The sequence below is a fragment of the Arvicola amphibius genome, chromosome 8 (genome assembly GCF_903992535.2).
Source record: "Arvicola amphibius chromosome 8, mArvAmp1.2, whole genome shotgun sequence".
NCBI classification, from domain to species: Eukaryota; Metazoa; Chordata; class Mammalia; order Rodentia; family Cricetidae; genus Arvicola; species Arvicola amphibius.
The window spans coordinates 77,102,031-77,124,614 of record NC_052054.1 but is presented as its reverse complement, the minus strand read 5'-3'; the positions used below and the strand labels follow the sequence as shown (position 1 = coordinate 77,124,614).

Sequence of the window (22,584 nt, the reverse complement as noted above, 5' to 3'; positions counted from 1 at the left end):
TATAACTTCAGGTCCCGAGGAGTCCAACGCCTGCAAGGGGACCTGCACACATGTTTATACCACCCACACATAACTAAAATAATAAATCCTAAAAACAAACAAACAAACAAAAAGCAAGCAAGCAAACTAAGGCAAATTCCAGTAAGTGGAGCTATGGAGATGGCTCACCAGGAAAGTGCTTGTCACACAACCATGGGGACTGAGCAAGCGTCTCCAGCATGCACTGAAAAAGCCAGGCATGGCAAGGTAGGCCTGTAATTCCTGTAACCTGGGGGCAGAGACAGAAAAATTCTACAGCTTGCTGCCAAGCCAACCACCTGGCCTAATTTTATTTATGAGCTTAGTATCCAAAATATATAAGCAACTCTTATATATAATTCAACAAGAGAGCAATGAGCCCACGTTTTAAAGAGGTCAAGGACCTGGAAAGCTACTGCACCAAAGACAGGCCAAGGATAGCTGGGTGATCCCAGCACTCTGAAGGCAGAAGTAGGCGGAGCTCTGTGAGTTCAAGGCCAGCCTGGTCTACAGATTGAGTTCCAGGTCCAGGACAGCCAGGGCTACACAGAGAAAACCTGTCTTGAAAAAAAAAAAAAAAAAAAAAGACAGCCCAAGCATATCAGTAATCCCATATTTTGGGCACTGAGAAAATGCAAACTAAAACTATGATAAAACAAAAGAACTAGGTGTAGCTGCATTTATTACACTTAAGAGGCAAAGGCAGGGGAATCAGGAATTCAAAGTTATCCTGGGCTAAATAACACTGTGTCAAAAAAAAAAAAAAAGACAAAACTTTGTTCAGAGTGACACCAACTCACAATTGCCAAGAGAAAGAAATAACTCCAGTGTATATTTAAAGGATGGGTTTTAAAGAACATCCTGTATCCATACACTTATTTGTCTATAAAAAGGAATAAGGGGCTGGAGAGATGGCTCTTGCAGAGGACCTAAATAGGTTCCCAGCACCCACACTGGTCAGCTCAGTTCCCGTACCTGCAGCTCTACAGGATCTGACAGCCTCTTCTGGCCTCCATGGTTACCACAGTCACACGCATGCATACACACAAATACACATAAAAAATTATCTTTAAGCCGGGCGGTGGTGGCGCACGCCTTTAATCCCAGCACTCAGGAGGCAGAGGCAGGCGGATCTCTGAGTTCGAGGCCAGCCTGATCTACAAGAGCTAGTTCCAGGACAGGCTCTAGAAACTACAGGGAAACCCTGTCTCGAAAAACCAAAAAAAAAAAAAAAAAAAAAAAAAAAATTATCTTTAAAAAAAAGGAACGAAGCATTGACACAGGTCTAACACAGTTAACCACTATGCCAAGGAGAAGCCAGGTCACAAAGGCCACAGTGTGTGATCCCAGCTCTGTCAAGTGTCTGGAGCAGATAGTCCATATGGCCAGGAAGCACTGCTGCTGGCAGGTGCGCAAGAAGAGGTGGAGACCCAACGGCTCAGTGGGCTCAGGGCTTTCCTGTGGGTGATGACGTATTTGGGGACTTTAAAATAGTGGCCACCTAACACCACAAATGTATAAAGGTCACTCAATTATACAAGTTAGAAAGGTTTATTTCATATTATGGCAATTTCACCTCAACTGCAAAAAGAAGAATGTTAGAAAAACTCAAACTGGGGATGCAGTTTAGAGAACTTGCACGTACAAGGCCCTGGGCTGGGATCTGCAACATGCATTCTTTAAAAAACAAACAACAACAATAAAATATCCTACAAAAGTAGCAGCTACAGCTCGGATGGGACACGGTGCTGAAGACTGTCTTGCTGCTTCTTTATCTGGACTCTGGCATAGGTAATTAATGACCCAGGTCCTAATCTATCTGTGATATTTCATACTTCAGCAACAAAAAGCCTACAGAGAAAGGAAAAAACACAAAACAAAACCAAAAACCATATCACAGTCTAATCCTCACAGTCAAATGAGGAAACTGAGTCAGAGAGGCTCACTTTTGTGGCAAGAATCATAGAACTGAGCCGGGCGGTGGTGGCGCACGCCTTTAATCCTAGCACTTGGGAGGCAAAGGCAGGCAGATCTCTGTGAGTTCGAGGCCAGTCCGGTCTACAAGAGTGAGTTCCAAGACAGACTCCAAAGCTACAGAGAAACTCTGTCTTGAAGGGGGAAAAAAAGGAAAAAAAAAAAAGAGAATCATAGGACGACTGACTCTCTGGGACAGTTGGCACTGAAATCCAGAGCTCGCCCTGGGACCACTATGCTGTCTGCCTCCACACCAGTAGGGGAGACAGTATGCTTTCCTAAGGGTGGTGGTGATGGCTAAAGCCAAGCCACAAATAGGATCCGGTGGCAGTTGTACCATCCAGTCAGTCATACCCCAGACCCTGCTGAGTAAGTAAGAGGCAGCATACACTGCAGGCCAGGCTTTGAGCCCAGTCAAGTTTAGCATTAGAGGGCCAGGGTCTGTCCCACTTAGCTCTACTGCCTTGTGTCAAGACCTCAAGCAATCACTTTTGCTGCTAGTCTGCTCTGAGAGAGTATCCATGAAAACTCATTAACACAGGCTTGCCTAGGACAGAGCCTGAGACCAGACAGACTGGGGGTAAACCAGTACAATGTCTATTTTAACCAGCAGGAGTGGGAATGGGTTAGCACAAATGCCCAGATATCAGGAGGCAGCAGAGCCCTCTTTCTGCCAGCCACTACACATATGACCAAGGAGTACACCTGTGTGCATATGCACTGTGTATTCAAGGCAGGTGGGCCAGACAAAAGACAAGGACAGGCCAGCAGCCAATTCAACTCAGCCCAACTCAGTGTGGTACACAACAAACACAGACATGAAGCCCTAAAAGGAGCCAGAGTCAAGACTCACTTTGTCAGCCAAGTCTAGGCTAGAGACACCCCCCACCCCCGCACTCAATGGTTCCCTAGCCACCTCCCCACTTCCTAAGACCTTAATCCAGTGAGCCTAGGGAAACTCCCGCCAAGGGAAAGGAGTCCAGCAGACTGACACAGCCGAGCACAGCTGCCATTAGATGCAATCCCAATCATTCATTCTGCAGCTGTTTGCTGGACACCTACTAGATGTCAAACATTTCTTGAGGCAATCAAGACAGCATAGTAAACACAGCACATGAAAATCCTGCCTAAAGGGAGTTGACATCAGACGCCTGAATTGTTAACTCAGCACACAGACACAGACCAAGCACACACCTGTAATCCCAGTTCTAGGGAGGCTGATGCAGGAGGATTACTACAAAGCTAAAAACTGCTTAGGATACCAAAAAATCAAAAACAGACCCAAGACAGGCAGTGCAGCTCACCCACTGTCACATCAAAAGGAAGTGGCAGGGCCAGGATTAGAACCTGTCAGGTGTAATGTTTGAATGGCTGCATTTGACAGTTTCAAAGTCAAGGCTCAGTCTATGGGGCTGGAGTGCCCTGAGTGCCATCTGCTGTAGGGGAGCAGGAAATGGGGTTTCTTCTGCTGTTCTGCTGGCCCTAAGGAGCAGCCCATTCCATGTGACTGCTGGTGTCTGTGGCCAGAGATGGCAGGACAGGTTCTCATCAGCCATCTGTCATTCAAATGTGCCCGTCTCGCTCCCCTCAGGATGCCCTGATTGTCCTGTTCCCCACGTCACTGCCTATGAACTATGGGACGCCCTTACTCCTCAAGCCCCAGATGCAGCATGGCTCTCCACTGTAAGCCTCAGACCCACCTTCCTCTCGTTGTGTGATTTATTCACAACATAGGCTGCCAGTGGATACAAAGGTTGACCTAGGCACCTCACCTGCCCCAGGACGTCACATGTCACCACAGGGATGGGATCCCTGACTGTCTCTAAGATCTAGAACAGCTCCCGGCACACAGGAGCCACTCCATGAGTTAAGCACTGAGTGAATGGAAGTGTCTGTGAACCAGCTTCTTCTGGCCTGGCACCCTTCCTGCCCAGGAGAAGGTCCCTGAAGGCCAGCAGTGACAAAGCCAACTCTCAACACATGTTGCTTCCTTATCTAACTCCTAGTGTCACAAGGCATCTGGTGCAGGCACAGGGGACCCTGGGCTCTCAAGGTCTAGTCTCCTCTCTATTCATGACCTCACCAGGGCCCAGCTTCCTGTCCCCACAGAGGACTGTGGCTGGTGGGGCTGCCCAGCTTCCATCTCACCTGCTCCAGCTAGTGTTCTAGAAACACCACCCAAGTGCAGGTCTCTGAGACTTTGTCCATTCTGCTCCTCTCATGGGACACATTTTCCAGGCAGTTTTTGTGGCTCTGGTACCAGGCACCTCCTCCTCCTGGCTCTGTTCACTGTCACCTCCTCAGAGTACCTCCCCGCAGACTGTCTCTTCCCAATCCTTGACCTCCCATTCACATGGCCCTTCTTACCACCTGAGACTGCGTCTGTTTACTGTGTGTGTTACCACTCCAAGTGGAACATGGCTTCCACAAGGTCCCAGAACCTTACAATCAATGACTATTTGATAAACACTGACTCGATATCGCTTAGCTGTGTTATTTGAGTTTTATGTGACTACCCCCTTCTAAGCCTCAGTTTCTTCACCTGTAAGATGAAGGTATGAATAAGATTGCTGATAAAGATACGGAGCCTAAAACCTTCTCTGGACTCATTCAGGATGTCCAGCTAGGGCCACAGAGTAATGGTTCCTTGAGCTGGAGATGCTAGAGGAGAGCAGGATGCAAGAGGGAGACACACAATCTGATGAGCAAAAGTGAATCCTTACCACGTTTGTGGAGCCAGCCTTCTTTGATGACAGAAACCTCATTCATGGTGGCAGCATTAACACGCTGTCACCTACCTTGGGACAGCTCAGGGCAGCAGGACATGCAGGAGGTGCCTCGGGTACAGTACAGTCTACGAGAGACAAGAGAGGAGTGTGAGGGTGAGGGCCCCATCCTGGACGCTGAGGCCCTTTGGCTCTGTAGCTGGCGAGGCAGTGGGTATAGCCAGGGAGCCAGAAGAGCTCTTCCCTTGGGGCCCGATCCTGAGGGAGAAACATGGGGTCACAAAAGAGCTGAACGTGCATGTGCACAGGCTCTGCATCAGAGCTCTTCCCTAGGCCCGGCGGAGGTGGCACACACCTTTAATCCCAGGACCTGGGAGGCAGAGGCAGGTGGATCTCTGTGAATTCAAGGCTAGCCTGGTCTACAGAGTAAGTTCCAGGACAGTTCCAGAGAAACTCTGTCTCAAAAAAAAAAAAACAACCCACACAAAAACTAAACTCTTCCCTTCACACCTATGGCTGGACAGGAAGAGAGCGAGGTAGCTGCAGCCCCACCCCCTGCCTCACCCCAACGCCCCAGTGCTGAGGTAATCGAGAATGAATCAGACAGCCCTGGGCACCTTGGGTGTGCTCAAAGCCACCAGCATCTAACTGCCTGCCCCCAAGACAGACAGATTCATGCATGCACTCATTTCTTTAGAAATTAACCTGCCACCTTAAGCAAACTAAGAACAGCTTCCCCCAAGTACAGGGAGGTCCTGTACCATCCCCAGCTTCCTTTTTCTCCATGTTCCCACCACAAGAATGAGGAAAATAAATGAAGTCGCAGAAGCTCTGGCACCTGAGGGAACCTACTGCACACACACTTGTCTAAAGCCTAGAGGCCAGTCCTGGGGTTTGACCAAAGGTCTGGTTCCTTTTCCAAGACCTCTGCATCTGTCTTCAGGGACTACCAGCCAACAGACTAACGGACGCCGAAGTTGCTGCTGAGTCTCAGGTTCCCTGAGCAGAGGGCGGAGGACAAATGTGGGCAGCCACCAACTGGGCCCTTACCTGGAAGCCTGGGCCTGGACTGGGGCCATGGAGCCCAAAGTGCCTTATGTCTGCCTCTCCCAACCCAGGGTTATTTGCGGACAGCAGGTCAGGAGCTACGGAGGCCCCTGGAGAAGTAGCAGCTGGCTCTAGGGACACCATGGGCATCAGCTTTCTCTCGTGCCCCAGGGGAGCTGGTGGGCTGGACACAGTACTGCCTGGCATGTGACAGTGGCAGGCTGCCCAGGCCTGGGCAGAAGGAGGGAGGTAAGTGGGAGGGACCGAAGGGAAGGCAAGGTGGCCAAAGTCGGGGAGGACAGGCGGGTGTGAGATCACAAGCTGGACTCCAAGATACAAAGACAACAAGGAGTGTGGAGCCAAAACAGCAACAGGGGGTGTCCTCCACAAGCCGACCCCAAACACACAGGAGCACAGGGCTCTCAGCCATAAACAGCCCATCAATGTCAACCTCCCCACTTCCCCTTTAATGTCGGCTGGCAGGATCCTAGTCCACATCCTCCTGGAGTCTTACTTCCCTGCTCCAACTCGGTGGCCAAAGGGACCCTCAAAGATGAGTCGGTCCTAAGCCAAGCATGGTGGCAATCCTTTAGTCCCAGCACTCAGGAGGCATCTGCAGGTGGATCTCTGGGAGCTGGAGGCCAGCCTGGTCTACAGAGTGAGTTCCAGGACAGCCAAGACTCTGTCTTTCCTTAGCTCAGAATCCTCCATGGCTCCCCATGTCCTTGGCAAAAATGCCCAAGTCCTCACTGTGGCACTCGAGGCTGACCTGCCTCACCGTCCCAGGTCAGCAGCTCAGCCTGGGGCCCTGCAGCCCTGGCTCCTCCCTACTCAGCCCTCTCCCGTGTTCCCCTGCCTCACTCTCATCCCTCCATTTACACCTGACCTTGTCCTTCCATGTCCAAACCCTTCACAGCTCCCCAGTGTGTTTAGAAAACAGAACAAAGTCCTCCCTACACCAAAGGGGCCACGTGAGTGGTTCCTGAACCAAGAAAGCAAGGGCACACCATCATGACAGGGACTGCTCAGGTATTATAGCCTTCCTGCTTACACCTTCTGGATACTCTCCCTCCTTGAGGCTTCAGTGAAACAGTACACCCTCGGATCTCAATCTGCAAAGCTGCATTGTGTGCAGTTATATACCCTTTGCGCAACTCCCCCACACTCATCAATACTACTAAAGTGGGCCAGCCCAGCACTGACACTGCCATGCAATGAATGAGCTGATTCTCACCAACAGGCCAAGCTGCAGAAAGACCAATCTTCTGGGAGTATGTCCTAGGCTCCAGACCCTTGAGACCATCACATAGACACAATGATGGGCCTCACAAAACTCAACATTCTGAAGAGGAAAGACATAACAACACACACATACCCCGAAGAACAATGTCAGGGGGAGAGGTGCTGAGGAGAAAAATCAGGAGGAAATGGTAGGGAATGGGGCTGGCTAGTTGTAGTATAGGCTGCACATGAACAAAGCCTCAAGTAATCAAGGCAATGCAGAGAGCAGCATGTGGAAAGACCCTCAGGCAGGGTCAGAAAAGATGGGAAAGCTCTACGGCAGGAGCAGTGCAGGGAATGTCAGAGAGCAGCTCAGGGCCTAGGGTTGAGTGCCCAAAACCAAAAAACCAAACTGTCCCCAGCTACGGGTCAGCCCTAGTGGGCTGGGGTAGAGAACTAAGCCCAAAGCAATGTGAGACCCAGTAACAACAGAACCAAAGCACCCAATGTGAGCAGAGGGCTGGCTGGCTGGCTGACAGACAGGCCTCCCCACAGCTGCTGCTGCTCAGAGCTGCAGGAAGGCAGTCAGGTGTGGTCAAGAATGGTCGGGGTTTCAGAGTCTGAGAGCCACGGCCAACCTGGTGGCCTTAGGCAGGGCACTGGAGCTCCCAATACCCTATCAGAGGGGCTGTAACATGCCCAAGTGAGGACAGAGGCTCAGCGAAGAGAAGCCATTTACCTTGGGTCTCCCAGTTGAGTGGCAGGGGCCCTGGCCACAGCTCCACACGCCAGAGCCACTTTTACAGTTTCATTTCAGCGACTAAGAAGTCAGCAGCAGCTCAGGCAGCAAGAGCAGGGGGAGGAATTGGAAGATCCCCTGCGTCCTCCCTGGCTCCAGCCGGCCTCCCACTAAGGGTGGCGCCTCAGCTGAGGTGTCTGTGACGCAGTACTGGCGGTGATGAAATTCCAGGCAGCACAGCCAAGGGGATGGCCTGCTCACTGAGGAGCTGCAGGCTGAGGACACTTAGAAGGGGCCGGGGACATGCCTGTGGAACTCAGGAGCACGTGGAGACCTGCCCTGACTACCCTTCTGCATCACACACCAGCAGGGAGTCCTTGTATGGCTCCATCACCCACTAGCTGCTGCTTCCCAGAATGCCCACATTTGCGTGTGCTGAGGGCTGGGGCTGCAGCGGGTGACTAACCACGAGCCACCTGGGAGGCCAGATGACAAGAACAAGGATCCCTCACAGGAAAGGATGCCTAAGCAAAAGACACAGATCTCAATAGTTATGAAGAGATACAGCGATAGCTTAATACCACCTCAAAAACTCACAATGCCAAGTGTAGCCTATTGTAGGAGTACAAAATGGTGAGGCCATAGCAAAACGATCAGTAACAATTAAAATCAATAGATGGCTAACCCAGTGGTTTCCCAGCAAGCACCCCTACTGCAGTATTTTGCAGATGTTCCTTTGAGCACATGGACATTTTCTAAATCATCGACTTTTATCAAAATGATCTTTGAACAGCGGACTAGCTGACAGCGGATAGCAGTTACTGAAAAGAGGTTCCCCTGGTCCTGAATTCTCACAAACAAATACTGCCTGTCAACAACAGGTATTGTCTTTGGATTTGCTTTCTGAGCAGTTCCTCTTCTAGGAGGTAAGGCCTGGATTAGTGGTAGGTGACAGGCTTTGGGACAAAATGGAACGGGGCTTTCACTGCCACTACCTCAGCAGGACTCTGTTTCCATCCAACAAATAGCACTGGTTAGTGCAGATCCTTGTAGTTCTGCTCCTCAGAGCCCATCTGTGAGTCTGGCAGGGAAACCGGCCCCAGAGGGAGTAAGAGACCACGGCCAGCTGCAAAGGGAATTGAGCTGTCTGAACTGTTTCTAGGCTTTGCTCTATATGTTCACCTCATGGATTTGTTTTTCCTTCCAGAAATGGGGATTCAACCCAAGGTCTTGTACATTCTAGGCAAACACTCGACCAATGGGCCATACCTCCAAACCCTCTTTCTGACTCTTAGAGGCATAGTCTAAAATTACCTACACTGGCCTAAAACTTATTCTATAGCTCAAAAGGATTTGAATTTGCAATCCACTTGGCTCTGCCTTTTGAGTTCTGGAATTACAGGTCTGAGGAATTACAGCAAACCCAGATTTTAATCAAGCACCCGCCATGCACCCGATATAGCAAGGCTGTGGGGACCCAATGATAACTAGGACAGACAAGAGTCCCTACTTTTCCCATGCTGAGGTAAGGGTCTAGAACTTCTCAAAGGGGTACGAACAGAGCCTAGCGTGTGCCCTGTGGCTTCCCTTCCCTTAAAGGAGCAGGTGTTGTCAAGAAGCCAACCACCACCAGAATGGAGGGCCTAAGGGAGACGGTGCAGGCCTCACAGGAGGGCTAGGCTGAGGGTGGAAGGGCTCTGGCTTCAGAGATTACGTGTCTCAAAGTGGTGGAGATAGGTGGACAGAGTGCTGGGATCTATGTAGGTCTCACACCCTGCTAAGCCTCAGGCTCCCCAGCTAGGACAAGGTGGACCCTATTCTGCTCCTCTGCGCATAAACTGCCAGTTCGGGTCCTTGGTGTCATGTATTAATTACCTCTCATATCTAAACCCAGAGCTGAGTATTTGGCTTCTAAGGGGACCTCTGTTTGAATACCATTGAGGACAGTACTTGAGCTAGACAGATGGAAATACAATGTCTTAAAGACAATTTGGTGTGTGTGCACATTCATGTGTGTGTTTGTGGGCAGGCATATATGCATACTGTATATAAATGTCAGAGGACAAACTTGAGTACAATCTCCAGGCACTGTCTACCTTTCTCTTGAGACAGTTTCTCATTGGTCTAGAGTTCACTGAGCACAGTGAGCCCCAAGGATCTGCCAGTCTCTAGAGTCCAAGTCTGGGTTTTTCACAGGTCTGGGGATTGAGTTCAGGCCCCACTATTATACTAACTGAACCACGTGTCCAGCTCTCAAAGACAACTTAAAAGAATGCTGCTGAGTGTTTGATATATAGTATTAGTCTATGGTACCTATGCACTCTGCAACATTTTGTTGTGTGTTTGAAAGTGGGTCTTATACCATAGCCCAGGCTGAACTCCAACTCACTGTGTAGTCAGACTGGCCCCAAACCTCGGGGTAGTTCTGCCTTAGCCTTCCAGATGCTGGGATTACAGGTGTGTGTATGTGACCGTGCTTGACTCTAAAACAGAATAAATCTCACTGGTTGTAGCCAGATCCCCTTGGGAACCATCTCTAATCACCTCCCTACTGCCCAGAGCTGACCAAACATGTGACCTCACTGCTACAGCAGAGCTGGGACTGAAACCTGGGTCCTAGGTTTAGAGTCCCCCTTACCATGTTCAGGCTTCCTAGAGGGGAAGCTGAAGCAAGCACCTTTCTGGGGACGTGGAAGACTCCTGCTTTGGCAGCTCAGAGACCCAGGCTGGGCTCTTCCACACAATCTCAACTCCCAAACTGGAGTTCTTCTATATGGCAATTTTCTGTGATAGAGTGCAGAGAAAGTCACTCTCCCAAATGCAGTAAAAGCACAAAGGTAAAGCAGGACCGTGGGCTCACGAGGGAGCACTATGGGCTCACGAGGGAGCACTATGGGCTCACGAGTGTCCTCCCACTCTGGTCCTCCTCAGTGCAGCCACTCCCGCCTTCACAGTCCTTCCCTGAACTCACTGCAGTCGCACAGGACAGAGGGGTCCCTAACCAGCAAGCAGAGTCAGCCTGCCTTGCCAGTTACTTCGTGTTTGGTTTCTTTTTCTGGGTCTCCTCCACTTTGTCTCCTGTGTTTTAGCACTGTGGCCCTTTGTATGTGGACATTTTTCCCTAGTTTGTCTATCCACTCTCTTGTGGGTGGGTACTACAAGGGTACTAATTTCTTGGTTAAGACGGTTTAGTAGGTGAAGGCACTTACACCAAGCTAGACAACCTGGGTTCTATTCCCAGGACCCACATGGTGGAGAAACCCAACTCCCACAAGGTGTCTTTTGAATTCCACATGCACAGCATGGGACATGCATGCACGTGCGCGCACACACACCACAATAACAACAACAAAAACAATAACAACAACCCAGAAATGCTGTGCCAAAGCCAGGTTTGGTGGCACAGGTTTATAATCCCAGATACACATGACGCTGAAGCCAGAGGATCACAAGCTCAGGGTCTCCTGTGTTACAGGGAGTTCAAGGCCTGTCCTGGACTTAGTGAGACCCAGTCTCAAAATAACAGCTACCAGGAGGGTTAAGGGGAATGGCTCAGTGGTAGCATGCTTGCCCAGCATATGGCACAAGAAAGAAAGGAAGAGGGAGAGAAAGACTGCTATACACAGTGTTTTTGTGTATTTTTAAGACAAGGTCTCGCAATAATCCAAACTGGCCTCGACATCTTAATTTAATGAAGGCATTTTAGAAAAGTAGATGTAGGGTGAGTACAGATCTCCTGTCCTGAGCTTCAGAGCCTGAAGAGGCAGGTGTTTAAGTGTAACACACACACAAAAAGGAGTCAGAAGAACTGTGCCCACAGTTCCAGGTGTGGGCCTCAGGATGCAAACTCAACACTTCCCAAAGCAGCAGCTGCAGAGGTCAGCTGTTACTATTATTCCCTCTGGTGGGTGGAGACACTGGGTATTTCTGACCATGGAAATTTTTACCTACTCCACCTCCTTGGTGAGATGGTGGCATTTAAAAGACTTAACTTTCTTCTTCGCCACACATCCCTCACCCACCCCATCTGTCTCCTGAAGTAGGTAGGATTGAAGGCAGGATGAAGGTGTAGGCAGCTGCCAGAGACTGGGACAAGAATAAGCCCAGAACAGATTTCCTCATCTTTTCCACCACCTCCCCCAACACACACATCTTCCCCTCACTGAACCCCCAGAAATCATGTCAAGTATTCTGGTCTGCCTAGCCGTGCTCTCCAAACAAATCAAGAACACCAGCTGCACTCAGTGGGCTTCTCCAAGCACAGCTGACAGTACACGGGGCCACTTCCAGGCACACATGGAACACAACAGACCCTTCCAGAGGCTGTGAAGACCACCTGCCTCAGCCGGCCCTCTGAACCGCAGCCTCACAGACCAACACATGCAATCCTCCCTTCTCTGGGTCTCTTGAAGCATCTGCTCTCATCCAGCAGGGCCTTTGCACATGCTCTTTTCCCTAGCCAGGATGCTGTTCGCCATGCTCCCTCAGCCCAATCCTCCATTCTTCATGGAAACTTGCCCTGAATGCCTCCTTCCGGGAAGTGGGCACTGACATTCATAGCTCAGCTTGCCTCTCCCTCACAAAATGCAGCTCTAGTAGCCTCTGGCAATATCGCCTCCTCTGCTGGCCCAGGAGCTGCATGAGGCAGAGACAGATGTTGGGACCATTTGGATTCCTGGCCTCCAGCTGCTCTTCCCTGCTAGAGATCTTTACTTTCCTTCTGATTTGAGTTACTAAAGGCTGTGTCAAAGTTGTTTACCAGCTCTGCTTCAGGAGCACATGTTGCCTTGGCCTTGAGGATCAGAGGATAAGGTTTTCACCTGTTGGCCCACTTGACTGTGGGGTATATAAGCCTCCAGTGTGCTACTGAATAGAGGGCTTCTTACCAGGGACTAGAGGTTCGTGTCTCTATCTATGAGTCTTTGTGTGTTTCAACCTCCGGCCCCTTGCCCAAAGCTCGGAAGCTTGCGAACTGTATGGTAGCTCATAGAGCACAGACAGGTGACAGGCGGTATGCGCGGCAGACAGAGCCTGCTCAGGTCTCCACTGTTTCCAACTCTAAGTCCTACTCATCACAGGGCCAGCACTAGAACTTTAATTTATCCCAGGAGGGATACCAACTGGAACCACAGATTTTGTGTTCTAGACCCCTAAGGAAAGGTAAAACCAAATACTCAACGTTCACCAGATCCCTAAATAAGGCGTCTGCTGTGCCAACACTGGCACCCAGGAAGCATCTGTGACCAGAACCCCTGCTATAGGAGGAGAGAGCAAAATAAGAAAAATTATACAGCATATTCCAAGTGTCCAGTATCAAGGAGAAAGGCAGTGTACAGAAGACCAAGGAGAGGTCACAGGAAGACCCATGGAAATGGTAACATCTGAGCAAAAATGTGAACCAGGCAAGCCACAAGGAAAGCTGGGAGAAGAGCATTCCTGGCAGGACCTGAGGCTCTGCGCTGAGAAAAAAAAACAAAACAAACACACACAAAAAAAATAAAAAATAAAAAATAAAATAAAAAAATAAAAAAAAACAAAAACAAAACAAAAAAACCCACTGAGCCAGGCCTGGCATCTCTGAAGGCTTTGGTTCTCCCTGGGAAAGAGATGGAAATCTGTGGGCCTGAAACAGGCGTGGTGAAGGGCTGAGCATGGTCCATTCTGCCTCGAGTGTAGCAGCACAGGACTCAGTGAAACAGGCTGTACCACAGCCTTCCTTTCCACTGGTCCATAGGAACCACGGCTGATAGAAAAGAAGTAAAGATTGGAAGTATTAAGAGTACCTGATAGCTAAGATACATGCGATCGAAGGAACTAGACTGCCATCAGACCCATAAGCCTGCAACTGTCTTTGCTCCCAGGAGACAGAGCCATGACCCTTCTCACATTGCTCCCTCCCATGCCCAGGCCAGTGCTCATCGTCTCTGACATCCTGCAGACCTCAGCTATCTCAAACACATATGCATGCTGTGCACACCCACACTCACTCACAGCAGGCTACAACCATCTGTCACTCCAGTTCCAAGCGATCTGACCCTTTTTCTGGCCTCCAAAAGCAGTAGGCACATATATAGTACACGGACATATATACAGGCAAAACACTCACATACATAAAACTTCAACACCAGCACAGGGGTGGGAGGGCGTAGAGGCAAGAGACTCCCCGGAGCTCACTGACCAGCCTACATGAAACAGGCTCCAGGTTCTGCGGGAGATCTTGTCTGAAGGAAGTAAGGCAGCAAATTACAGAAGACCCGACATGGGCATGCTCACCCAAAAAAACTCAAGTGACTACACCACACACAACCAAAATAAGTCAAACATGCTACATATGGTTGTGTGCCCCAGTGTCTCATCTACTAACTGGAATCAAGAGCCCTTCCCATGCCCCAGGATGCTATGCATGGGCACAGTGCTAATGCACAGGGCACACACAGGAACTCAGTGTATCGGCATCATAGTTCATCAGACCCTATGCTCCCAAAACTTCCAAAACTCTGAGCCCACTCCTTCAGTTCAAAAGCACAGGCTGCCCACCCTAGAGGCCTTCTAAGTTCTCAGATGCCACGAACCACAGCAGCCAGCAGCTCAGTCAATCAAGCACCGTCTCAGCAGGCTGTGCTTTCTTATACATCAGCTTCCTGAAATCTCCCATGATTGTGCAGGAACATTTCCACGTTTAGTTGAACAAACTGCGCCTCAGAGAATGAACCCAGGTGCAACCTTAAAATACTAAATGCAGGGCTCTCTATCAGCCACCCCACGTCCAATCACTAGCAGAGAATGAGGAGCCCAAGGACAGGTTCGGACAGAGAACAGCAGTGGCAGCAGCCCCACCACATCCAGGAAAGCCACTGAGGTGGCAAATGGAGAATGGCTTGGATTTCTGACCTCACCCTCAGAAACATCTGTAGCTGAGCTTCCCGGCCAGGGCAGCTGGGCTCCAGGAGCCTGCCGAAGGGACCTCTGACACGGAGCCTTTCCTTGCACAGCCCACCCAGAGCCCAGGCCCTGCTGTGGGTGCTGAGCTGGCAGTGGGTCCTGCCCCAAAGGAGCAGGCTGAGATCCCACCCTACGGTCCTCCCTCCCTCTTGGTCCTGCTCCTTGGCTGTCTCCCCCAGCTGGGCCTCTCGTTGCTTGGCTGGCTGTCCAGAGCGTCTGCCATGGAACCACCCTACCATGCAGCCCGGAGGCCTGGTGGCGGAGGGCCTTCTGCACAGTTCCAGGAAGCTAGAGAGGCCCACAGAAGGGTGGTCGTAGGTTCTCCAGAGGCCTGACTGAGATTGACCACAGAAGACACCTCTTCCCATCCCTAATCGCTGGGGTCTGCGTAGATTTCCCAAGAGGTTCACTCCGTTCTCTCCAGATCAAGCCTTGGAAAGCACACCAGAGCTGCTGCTGCTACAGCACCAAGCCTTAGGAATGACTAGAAGACACCTTCATAGGGCCACTAAGCACCTTTGTGCTGAGGGGACCCTGGAGCCAAACCATACAAACACAGCGCCTGATTCTCTTCCACTTGAGGACCTAACACAGGTATAGGGACTTTCAGGAACATTAAGGGACAGCCAGAGCCAATTCCTTCCATCCTCAAGGTTTTCACCCAGGGCCTGTCATGATTCCATCATGATACTCTAGGCTGAGGCCACAAGTCAATCTTATTAAGGAAGGCACCCTTGACCACGTAATTTAGACCAAACAGTATCACACCCTCCTTTCCCTGGCCTCCATTTATCTTGCGCTCCTAACACCAACCCTAACCTGCTATGCTGTGACACTGTCAGCCGTCCCCGTTTTTACTATAGAAGGTGAGGCCCAAGACCTGTTCCTTCCAACTTTGGAGGCAAGTGGAGAAGCAGTGGACAAACTATGACAAGGACCCTTCCTGTCGGTTTGACAGTCATTCACACTGTTACTTAGCAACAGAAGCTGGCTAGGCTAGCTAGAGATGCTTAGACAAGTCAGCCCATTGAGTCCCCACCTCAATCCCTAAATGTAACAGCCATGACCCTGGGGAACATCGTGTGAAACCACAGGAAAGGGAGGCAACCAGCGGGTCTCCACCGAAGCAGTTGTGAGGCAGCTATTCTCTCAAGGGGGAAGTGGGAGGCCTGTGAAACAGTACCCAGCCCCAGGCAGAAGCTTGAAAACCTCCAAGGCCAAAGTCACCACCAACTGAATAAAATCCTCAGACTCCAAATTCCCTCCCAGGCTGAGGAAGCAGCGCCCGCTCATGCAGGCCTCTAGGCCTCTTTCCCTGTGGTGAGTCCCTAACCTCACCAAGCTCATCCTCCCACCACACCTCCACCCCGTGGTCTCCCTGCTGCTCCCAGACTGTCCACCTCTCACCCACATGCTTGTCCCACCTTACCTAGATCAGAGCCCATGCCTGCCACTACATCTAAATGATGTATCTAAATGATGGCTCCCATCATCTCATCCAAATTGACCACCTAGCAGCTACTCCACTCCCGCTTACCCATCAGTCTCCTTCACAAAGGTCTTCTGTTTTGTAGACGGAAACTTTCAATGTAGCCCCAGCTAGCCTGGAACCTACTATGTATATCAGGCTGTCCTAGAACTTAGAAATCCATCAGCATCTGCCTCCTGTGCGGCACCACATCCAACAGAATAGGGACTCTGCCAGTACCCCAGTATCTCCACCTATGCAAAACCCTGCCCGCTCCCGCCCTTCCCACCATACCAGGGCTGTGGTAGGGATTCAGTAAAAGCACACAAAGGTAAGCACCCAACCTGGAACTCTGGAAAGGATCCAGAATCTGTGCCATGGAAGGCAGTAACTACATGAGCAGAGGCAAGGGGCCACACTTCTTAGCTTATTTGACTATATGCCAGTGCACCTCAGCATCTGGGAGAGAGGCTAACATCTGCCCTACCTTCCCGATACCCTCTGACAAGCTTCTACAAACTGGCTAGGGCTCTGAGTCCTAGCAGCAGTAACATCAAGTATAATTTGTTAGGCCACCTGGCCATCACTTCTGTCTACACAGAAAAGGCAGCAGTATCCTCCCTGGCTTACATGAGGAGAGGCGTCGAGAAGGCTGAAGCACCACTCAAAGCCACACAACCAGCACCTGTGCTTAGAAGTACACCACAGCCTTTTTGAAAACTGGATTTATTACTGTGTATGTACATGTGCACAATTGGGGGGGGGGCGTGCTGTGACATGCGTGTGAAGGACAGATAGCAACTCTGTGGAGCTGGTTCTCATCTTCCACCTTTATGCAGGCTCTGAAGATTGAACTCAGATTGCAAGGCCTGCAAAGAAAGCACCCTTACCCACTGAGCCATCTTGCCAGCCTAACACAATTCTTTACAGAAGTTGGGAACCAGGACACTGAATGTCTGGGTGAAGACTGGACAGAGCTGAATCCCTAGACACCTGATGGAATCAGAAGTAGGGGATGAATGAGGCAGGAGCCTCAGTCCCCTGACAGGTTCTGAGTGTGCACAGAGACTACCATGGCTGGCACCACGGGAGAAGTTTTCTATCAATTAACCCTGACTCCTCACAGGAACTAGAGGCAGGTGCTTTTTGGAGCCCACTGCAGGAGGTGAACACGGTGGCCCCATCACACAGCCAGAAGAGATCCTCCTCTTGCATCTAACATAGCAGGAGGGTCCATAGCAGCTGTCACCACCTCCCCACATGGCTCCCTGCTAGCTCCTACTGTCCCAGCACACATGTGCCCAGGGTTAAAAGAAGCCTAACTCAGCACTGTCCCCAGGTTCCTCCAGCAAGTCCAGAAATGCTGACCATATCAGAGCACCCCAGCTAGGGGAAAAAGTAGCTTCCCAGGAGAAGAGCCAAGAGGGCAGAGACCCACTCCAGCCTGGGACCTCTTGAGCAAATAGGATATAGTACCAGAGCCCAAGTAATCCGTGTCTATCTGAATCCCAGCCTGGCCTCCAAGGGCTCTGAGAAGACCTGGAAGCAAGCACCTCCTCCTTCAGGCCTCAATTTCTGACTTTGGGGGGAAAAAAACCAAAACACTATATAAAACCACAAGACCAAGGCTGGGCACAGTAGGTAGTCACAAACAAAGGCTACCATGGCTCAGTGCCTCAGTTGCCTTACCTGCGACAAGGACATAACATTCCTAACTCACTCTTAGGTCTCTATAGACACAACTGTAGGTATGTTTTGAGACTTAATGAAGCCGTGTGCAAAAGGCCGATCACATAGCTAGCATGATGGGAATGCTCAAGAACACATGCTACTTACTATCTCTGGAAACGGTGAGCCCCTATGACTCAGTTTCCTCAGTTAAAAAGGAGAGCATGACAACAGGGTCTGCTACTCTAGGATACCAGGCATCCTGCACAGTGTGGCTCACTGAATGCCCTGAGTGAAGGTCAGCCTTCAATTTCATGCTCATTACTTTTATTGCTTCTGTTAACTCTACCAGGCAAAGCTTCTAAAGCTACCAGGAGAGGGACCAGATAAGCACATCCCTAGTAGAGAAAAACCCTAGAGAGTAGCAGCTGCCTCTCTGGAACCCAGGACGCATGGGAGCCAGTCAGCATAGACACCGATGCTGGAGAGCAATGGCTTCTGTCTGCTCCCTTGATCATACCAGCAGCCTGGCCAGCTAGGTCAATCAGGGACTGCAGCCAGTCCTCCAAGAAATCTAGACCTAAGGCAAAGGTTACAGGGCAAGCTAAGGTCACATGCTGACCTAAGGAACGGGGACACTGACCACACACTCTGGGGTTCCCTGCATAGGGAACACAATGAAAACCTAGATCTGTGGTGAACCGAACAACACCAAGCAACATAAAGTGGCCTTCCTTCCTAGGAGAGACCAAGTTGGGCGAAGCGCTCTCCCCTCAAAAGTTCCCTTGGCCTCTGCAAAAAGGAACAGCTGGGAAAACAAAGCTCCTCACCAGACCAACTGTTATCACTCAACTAGTAGGAACGTAAACAGGACCCAAGGTTGAGCTGGTAACAGGGAGGCACGAGCAGCCACGTGGCCAGAGATGGAGAAACTTGTGTGGTCTGGGGTGGTACAGGCCCCTTAACATCCATGCCCACAACAGCAGGCAGTACCTGAACTCTAAACTGCTTCTCTGGAAATCAGCCTTATCTGAACCCTGTATTCTTCCAGCAGAGGTCTGTCACCAGAACCCAAAAGGTCTCCAAATGAGAGAAATAGGGTCCCCAAATTCTGAGAATCAAGTCCCCCAGTCACATTGCTATGTAGAAGAGCTGTCCCTCAAAACACACCTTCCTCCCAAAAGGTGACAAGCAGGTCCAGAGATACAGTTCCTTAAATCCAAGCACGACAGCCCCTCCCTTTCCTAATAGGGAGCCAGACTAGAGATCAGAAAACTTCAGTGACTTCTAAGACACATCTCCACCCCCGGAAGGAAAGAATTTGCCAAAGGATGTCCCACACACCTTAAAGAGAAATAATCTGGGAGGGGTTCTGGTGTGGAAAGCGGACAACCCCATGATAAAGAGCACCCAAGTTACGATCCCGTTCTCCCCAAAGTCATTAAGAAGTCTAATAAAGGGTGAGCTGTGTGTAAACGCCCACCCCCAGCACATTACAGGAAGCAGAATGCACTCATCGCCCACTCGGCATCACACCCCCAAAAGTACGCCCCCTAACACTCATCCAGGCCTCCCAGCACCCAGTGATATGATAATCATCCCGACCCTGCTCTCCTCTTGATACTAAAGGCGGCTCTCGCCTGCCTACGTGGTACTACCCTGACGGCCCCATCGCGGCCACCCCTGTTAGACTCCTCTCCAGAAGCTCCTATCCCTCTAAGTGCACTACAGGAACGGCTCCCAAACCACCCAAGCGGCACAGCCCTCTACACTTGACACGGGGCGCAGCCTCGAAGTTGGACGGCCAGCACGGCACAGCGGGAGCTGTCTCCCCCGACAGCCCCCGGCCCGCGCACACTGAGAGAGCTCCCCCCGCCGCCGCAGTGGTACGGACCGCCGCCCACACCCCCGTGCCTCCGGACCGATCCCTGAGCCCCGGAGCAGCCGCCCCCACTCAGTTCCGGAAGGGGGGGGGGAGCCTCCAGGTCCGTGGTCCCCGCCCGGCGGGCACCGGTGGTACGGCCCAGCGCGGCCCCGCGGGGGGCCAGGACGCGACCATCGCGGAGGGGAGGGCACTTGGGGACACGCGCTGGCGCACTCACCTGTCACCGGCGGCCGCCCAGCCTCTCCGGCGGGGCTCTACCCCCGCCCATCGCCACGCTGTGCTCGCTCCCGCTCCTAATATTAGCTGGCGGCAGCAACGGCGGCAGCGACGGCGGAGGCGACGCCTTCTCAGAGTCAGGCCCAACGGCTCGCGCGGCACGGCCCCCCCGCCCCCTCCCCCCAGCCCCCGCTCACCGCCCCCTCCCACCCGCTGGCCGGAAATACCGCCTTTTCCAGCCACAAACAGGAACTGACGTAAGAAGACCGAGGGCCTGGCCTCAGAAAACATCAGACCGCAAGCGCAGGAACGAGGAGGAGGCGGGCTCACAGCAGCGCGCCTGCGTACATCTTAAGCAACGCCCGTCGTGGGGGTTTTAGTGTTTTCTTTTTTGAGTCCTGTTCTGGAGGTGGAGGGAGAGGGTTACGCATGCGCAGTAGTCTGCCAACGTTGGCTTTCCCCGAAGGCCCAAAGTGATTATTTCCCGGCAGTCCAAGGGCCTTATTTACATACGCTTTGTACTCGTTTTACACTTTTGCGTTCCTTGGTCCTAGACCAGCGAGCGGTTCTCAACCTGTGGGTCACAAGGGTTGCCTAAGACACCGAAAACACATCTGTTTACACTACGACTCATAACAGTAGCAAAGTTACAGGTATGAAGTAGCAACGAAAATAGTTTTATGGTAGGGGGGTGTGCTTCACCACAACATGATGAACTCTGTCAAAGGGCAGCAGCATTAGGAAAACTACTGTCCTAGACTATTTTAATTAATTAACTAATTAATTTATTTGGCTTTTTTGAGACATGGTTTCTCTGAATAGCCCTGGAAATCGCTCTGTAGACCATGCTGGCCTCAAACTCACAGAGATCCACCTGCCTTTGCCGCTGAGTGCTGGGCTTAAAGGCGTGCGCCAGCCACCACACCAAGCTAGTTTGTAGGCATTCTTAAAGAGGCACAGAACTGGAATTGGTTGAATTCAAAGCAAGTCTCTTGTTGCATCCATGCGGATGCCGCAAGTGCCCTGTCTCAACAAAACAAAACAAACAAAAAAATGTGCTCAAACTTTGAATCACATAGCCGACCCCACATTAGAATATCCTCTGAGCCGACTATCTTCTACACCCACACCTCAGTATTCACATCTGCAAAACAAACTATCTTGGACTCTGATGGAAAACAGTTCTTACTGAACATGATATATATCCAAATAAATGTGGTATTTATAACTTCTATGGAATCACTCGAGCCGTGTAGGATGTAATAAAAATCACCCACAGGAGAAGGGAAGGGCAAAGGATTGAAGGCTTGTAACGCAGCTCTGCAAAGGCTGAGGCAGGAGGATCAAGAATTCCAAGCCAGCTCGGGATTCATAGTGAGTCCCTACCTCAGAATTTCAAGGTTTCAATACTAGGAGTGGGACTGATGCACATGAGGGCAAACGCTTCAAGAAGCCAGAGAAGGCATCAGTTACCCTGGAGCCAGAGTTTCTGGCGCTCCTAATCAGCCCTATGTGAGAGTTGGGAACTGGACTCTGGTCCTGGCAAGAGCACTAGACATATCATCATCATCATCATCATCATCATCATCCCGATAAGAGTATCCTCAGAGGTGGCTCAGCACTCCCAGCAACAGACTTAGTTCACTTCCCAGGGGAGGCCTTACCCTGAGGAGCTGATGAGGGGAGAGGCAGGGAGAAGTAGGAGGAGCGGGAGGAGAGGAGGGAGGGGGAACTTGGAATTGTAAAAAAAAAATTTAATTAAAATAATTAACCTAGCATTAATAAAGAAAAGAGAGACAGAGAGAGAGAGAGAGAGAGAGAGAGAGAGAGAGAGAGAGAGAGAGAGAGAGAGAGAGAGAGAGAAATTGAGAGAGAGATCCCTGCTCTTCCAGGGGACTGAAGTTCAGTTCCCAGCTCCCATATACCATTTTGTTTATTATTTTCTGGGGTGGAAATGTTTGTTGTTGTTGTTGTTGTTGTGGGGGGAACCATGTAGCCATGGCAGGCCTGAATTCACTATGTAGCCCAAGCTGTCCTCGAGCTCATGGAAATCCTCCTGCTCCAGCTTTTCCAAGCACTGGGATTCCAGGCAGGTGCCACTATACCCAGGGGGACAACACTTCATCACCCAATTTTACCTTATCAGAAAGCAAACGGTGGACTCAGTAAGTAAAGGTACCTGTTGCCAAGCCTGATGACCTGGATTCCATCCCTGGACCAATATGGTGGAAGAAGGGAACTGACTCCCTCAAATGGTTCTTTGACCACACAAACACACCCCACACTCTAAAAAAGGACATGCCTTTAATCCTAGCACTTGGGAGGCAGAGGCAGACAAATCTCTCTGAGTTCAAGACCAGCCTGGTTTACATAGTGAATTCCAGTCAAGTCAGGGCTATATAATAAGACTCTGTCGTCATTAAGAGCACATGTTGTTCTTGTAAAGGATTCTGATTCTGTCTCCAGCACCGACATATCAAATTACAATTCTCTCTTTTTTTTTTTTTTTTTTTTTTTTTTTTTGGTTTTTCGAGACAGGGTTTCCCTGTAGTTTCTAGAGCCTGTCCTGGAGCTAGCTCTTGTAGACCAGGCTGGCCTCGAACTCAGAGATCCGCCTGCCTCTGCCTCCCGAGTGCTGGGATTAAAGGCGTGCGCCACCACCGCCCGGCTACAACTCTCT

General features: G+C 50.8%; 1 protein-coding gene across 2 annotated transcripts in view; it reads right to left on the bottom strand.

Annotated features, from left to right (window-relative positions):
- The window catches only part of Akt2 (AKT serine/threonine kinase 2), a 48,933-nt gene extending 28,863 nt beyond the window's left edge, over positions 1-20,070 (bottom strand). Inside the window, exons 1-2 of one of the 2 annotated variants that reach the window (XM_038338869.1) lie at positions 19,906-20,070; positions 4,716-4,846 (exon numbers count right to left, since the gene is read on the bottom strand). In XM_038338869.1, coding sequence (XP_038194797.1) covers positions 4,716-4,761 — 46 coding nt within the window. In that variant the 5' untranslated portion in view covers positions 4,762-4,846; positions 19,906-20,070. Of the gene's footprint in view, positions 1-4,715; positions 4,847-7,725; positions 7,893-19,905 lie in introns of those variants that run through there. The other variant, XM_038338870.1, reaches the window with a different exon arrangement.
- Between the last annotated feature and the right edge of the window lie 2,514 nt (positions 20,071-22,584).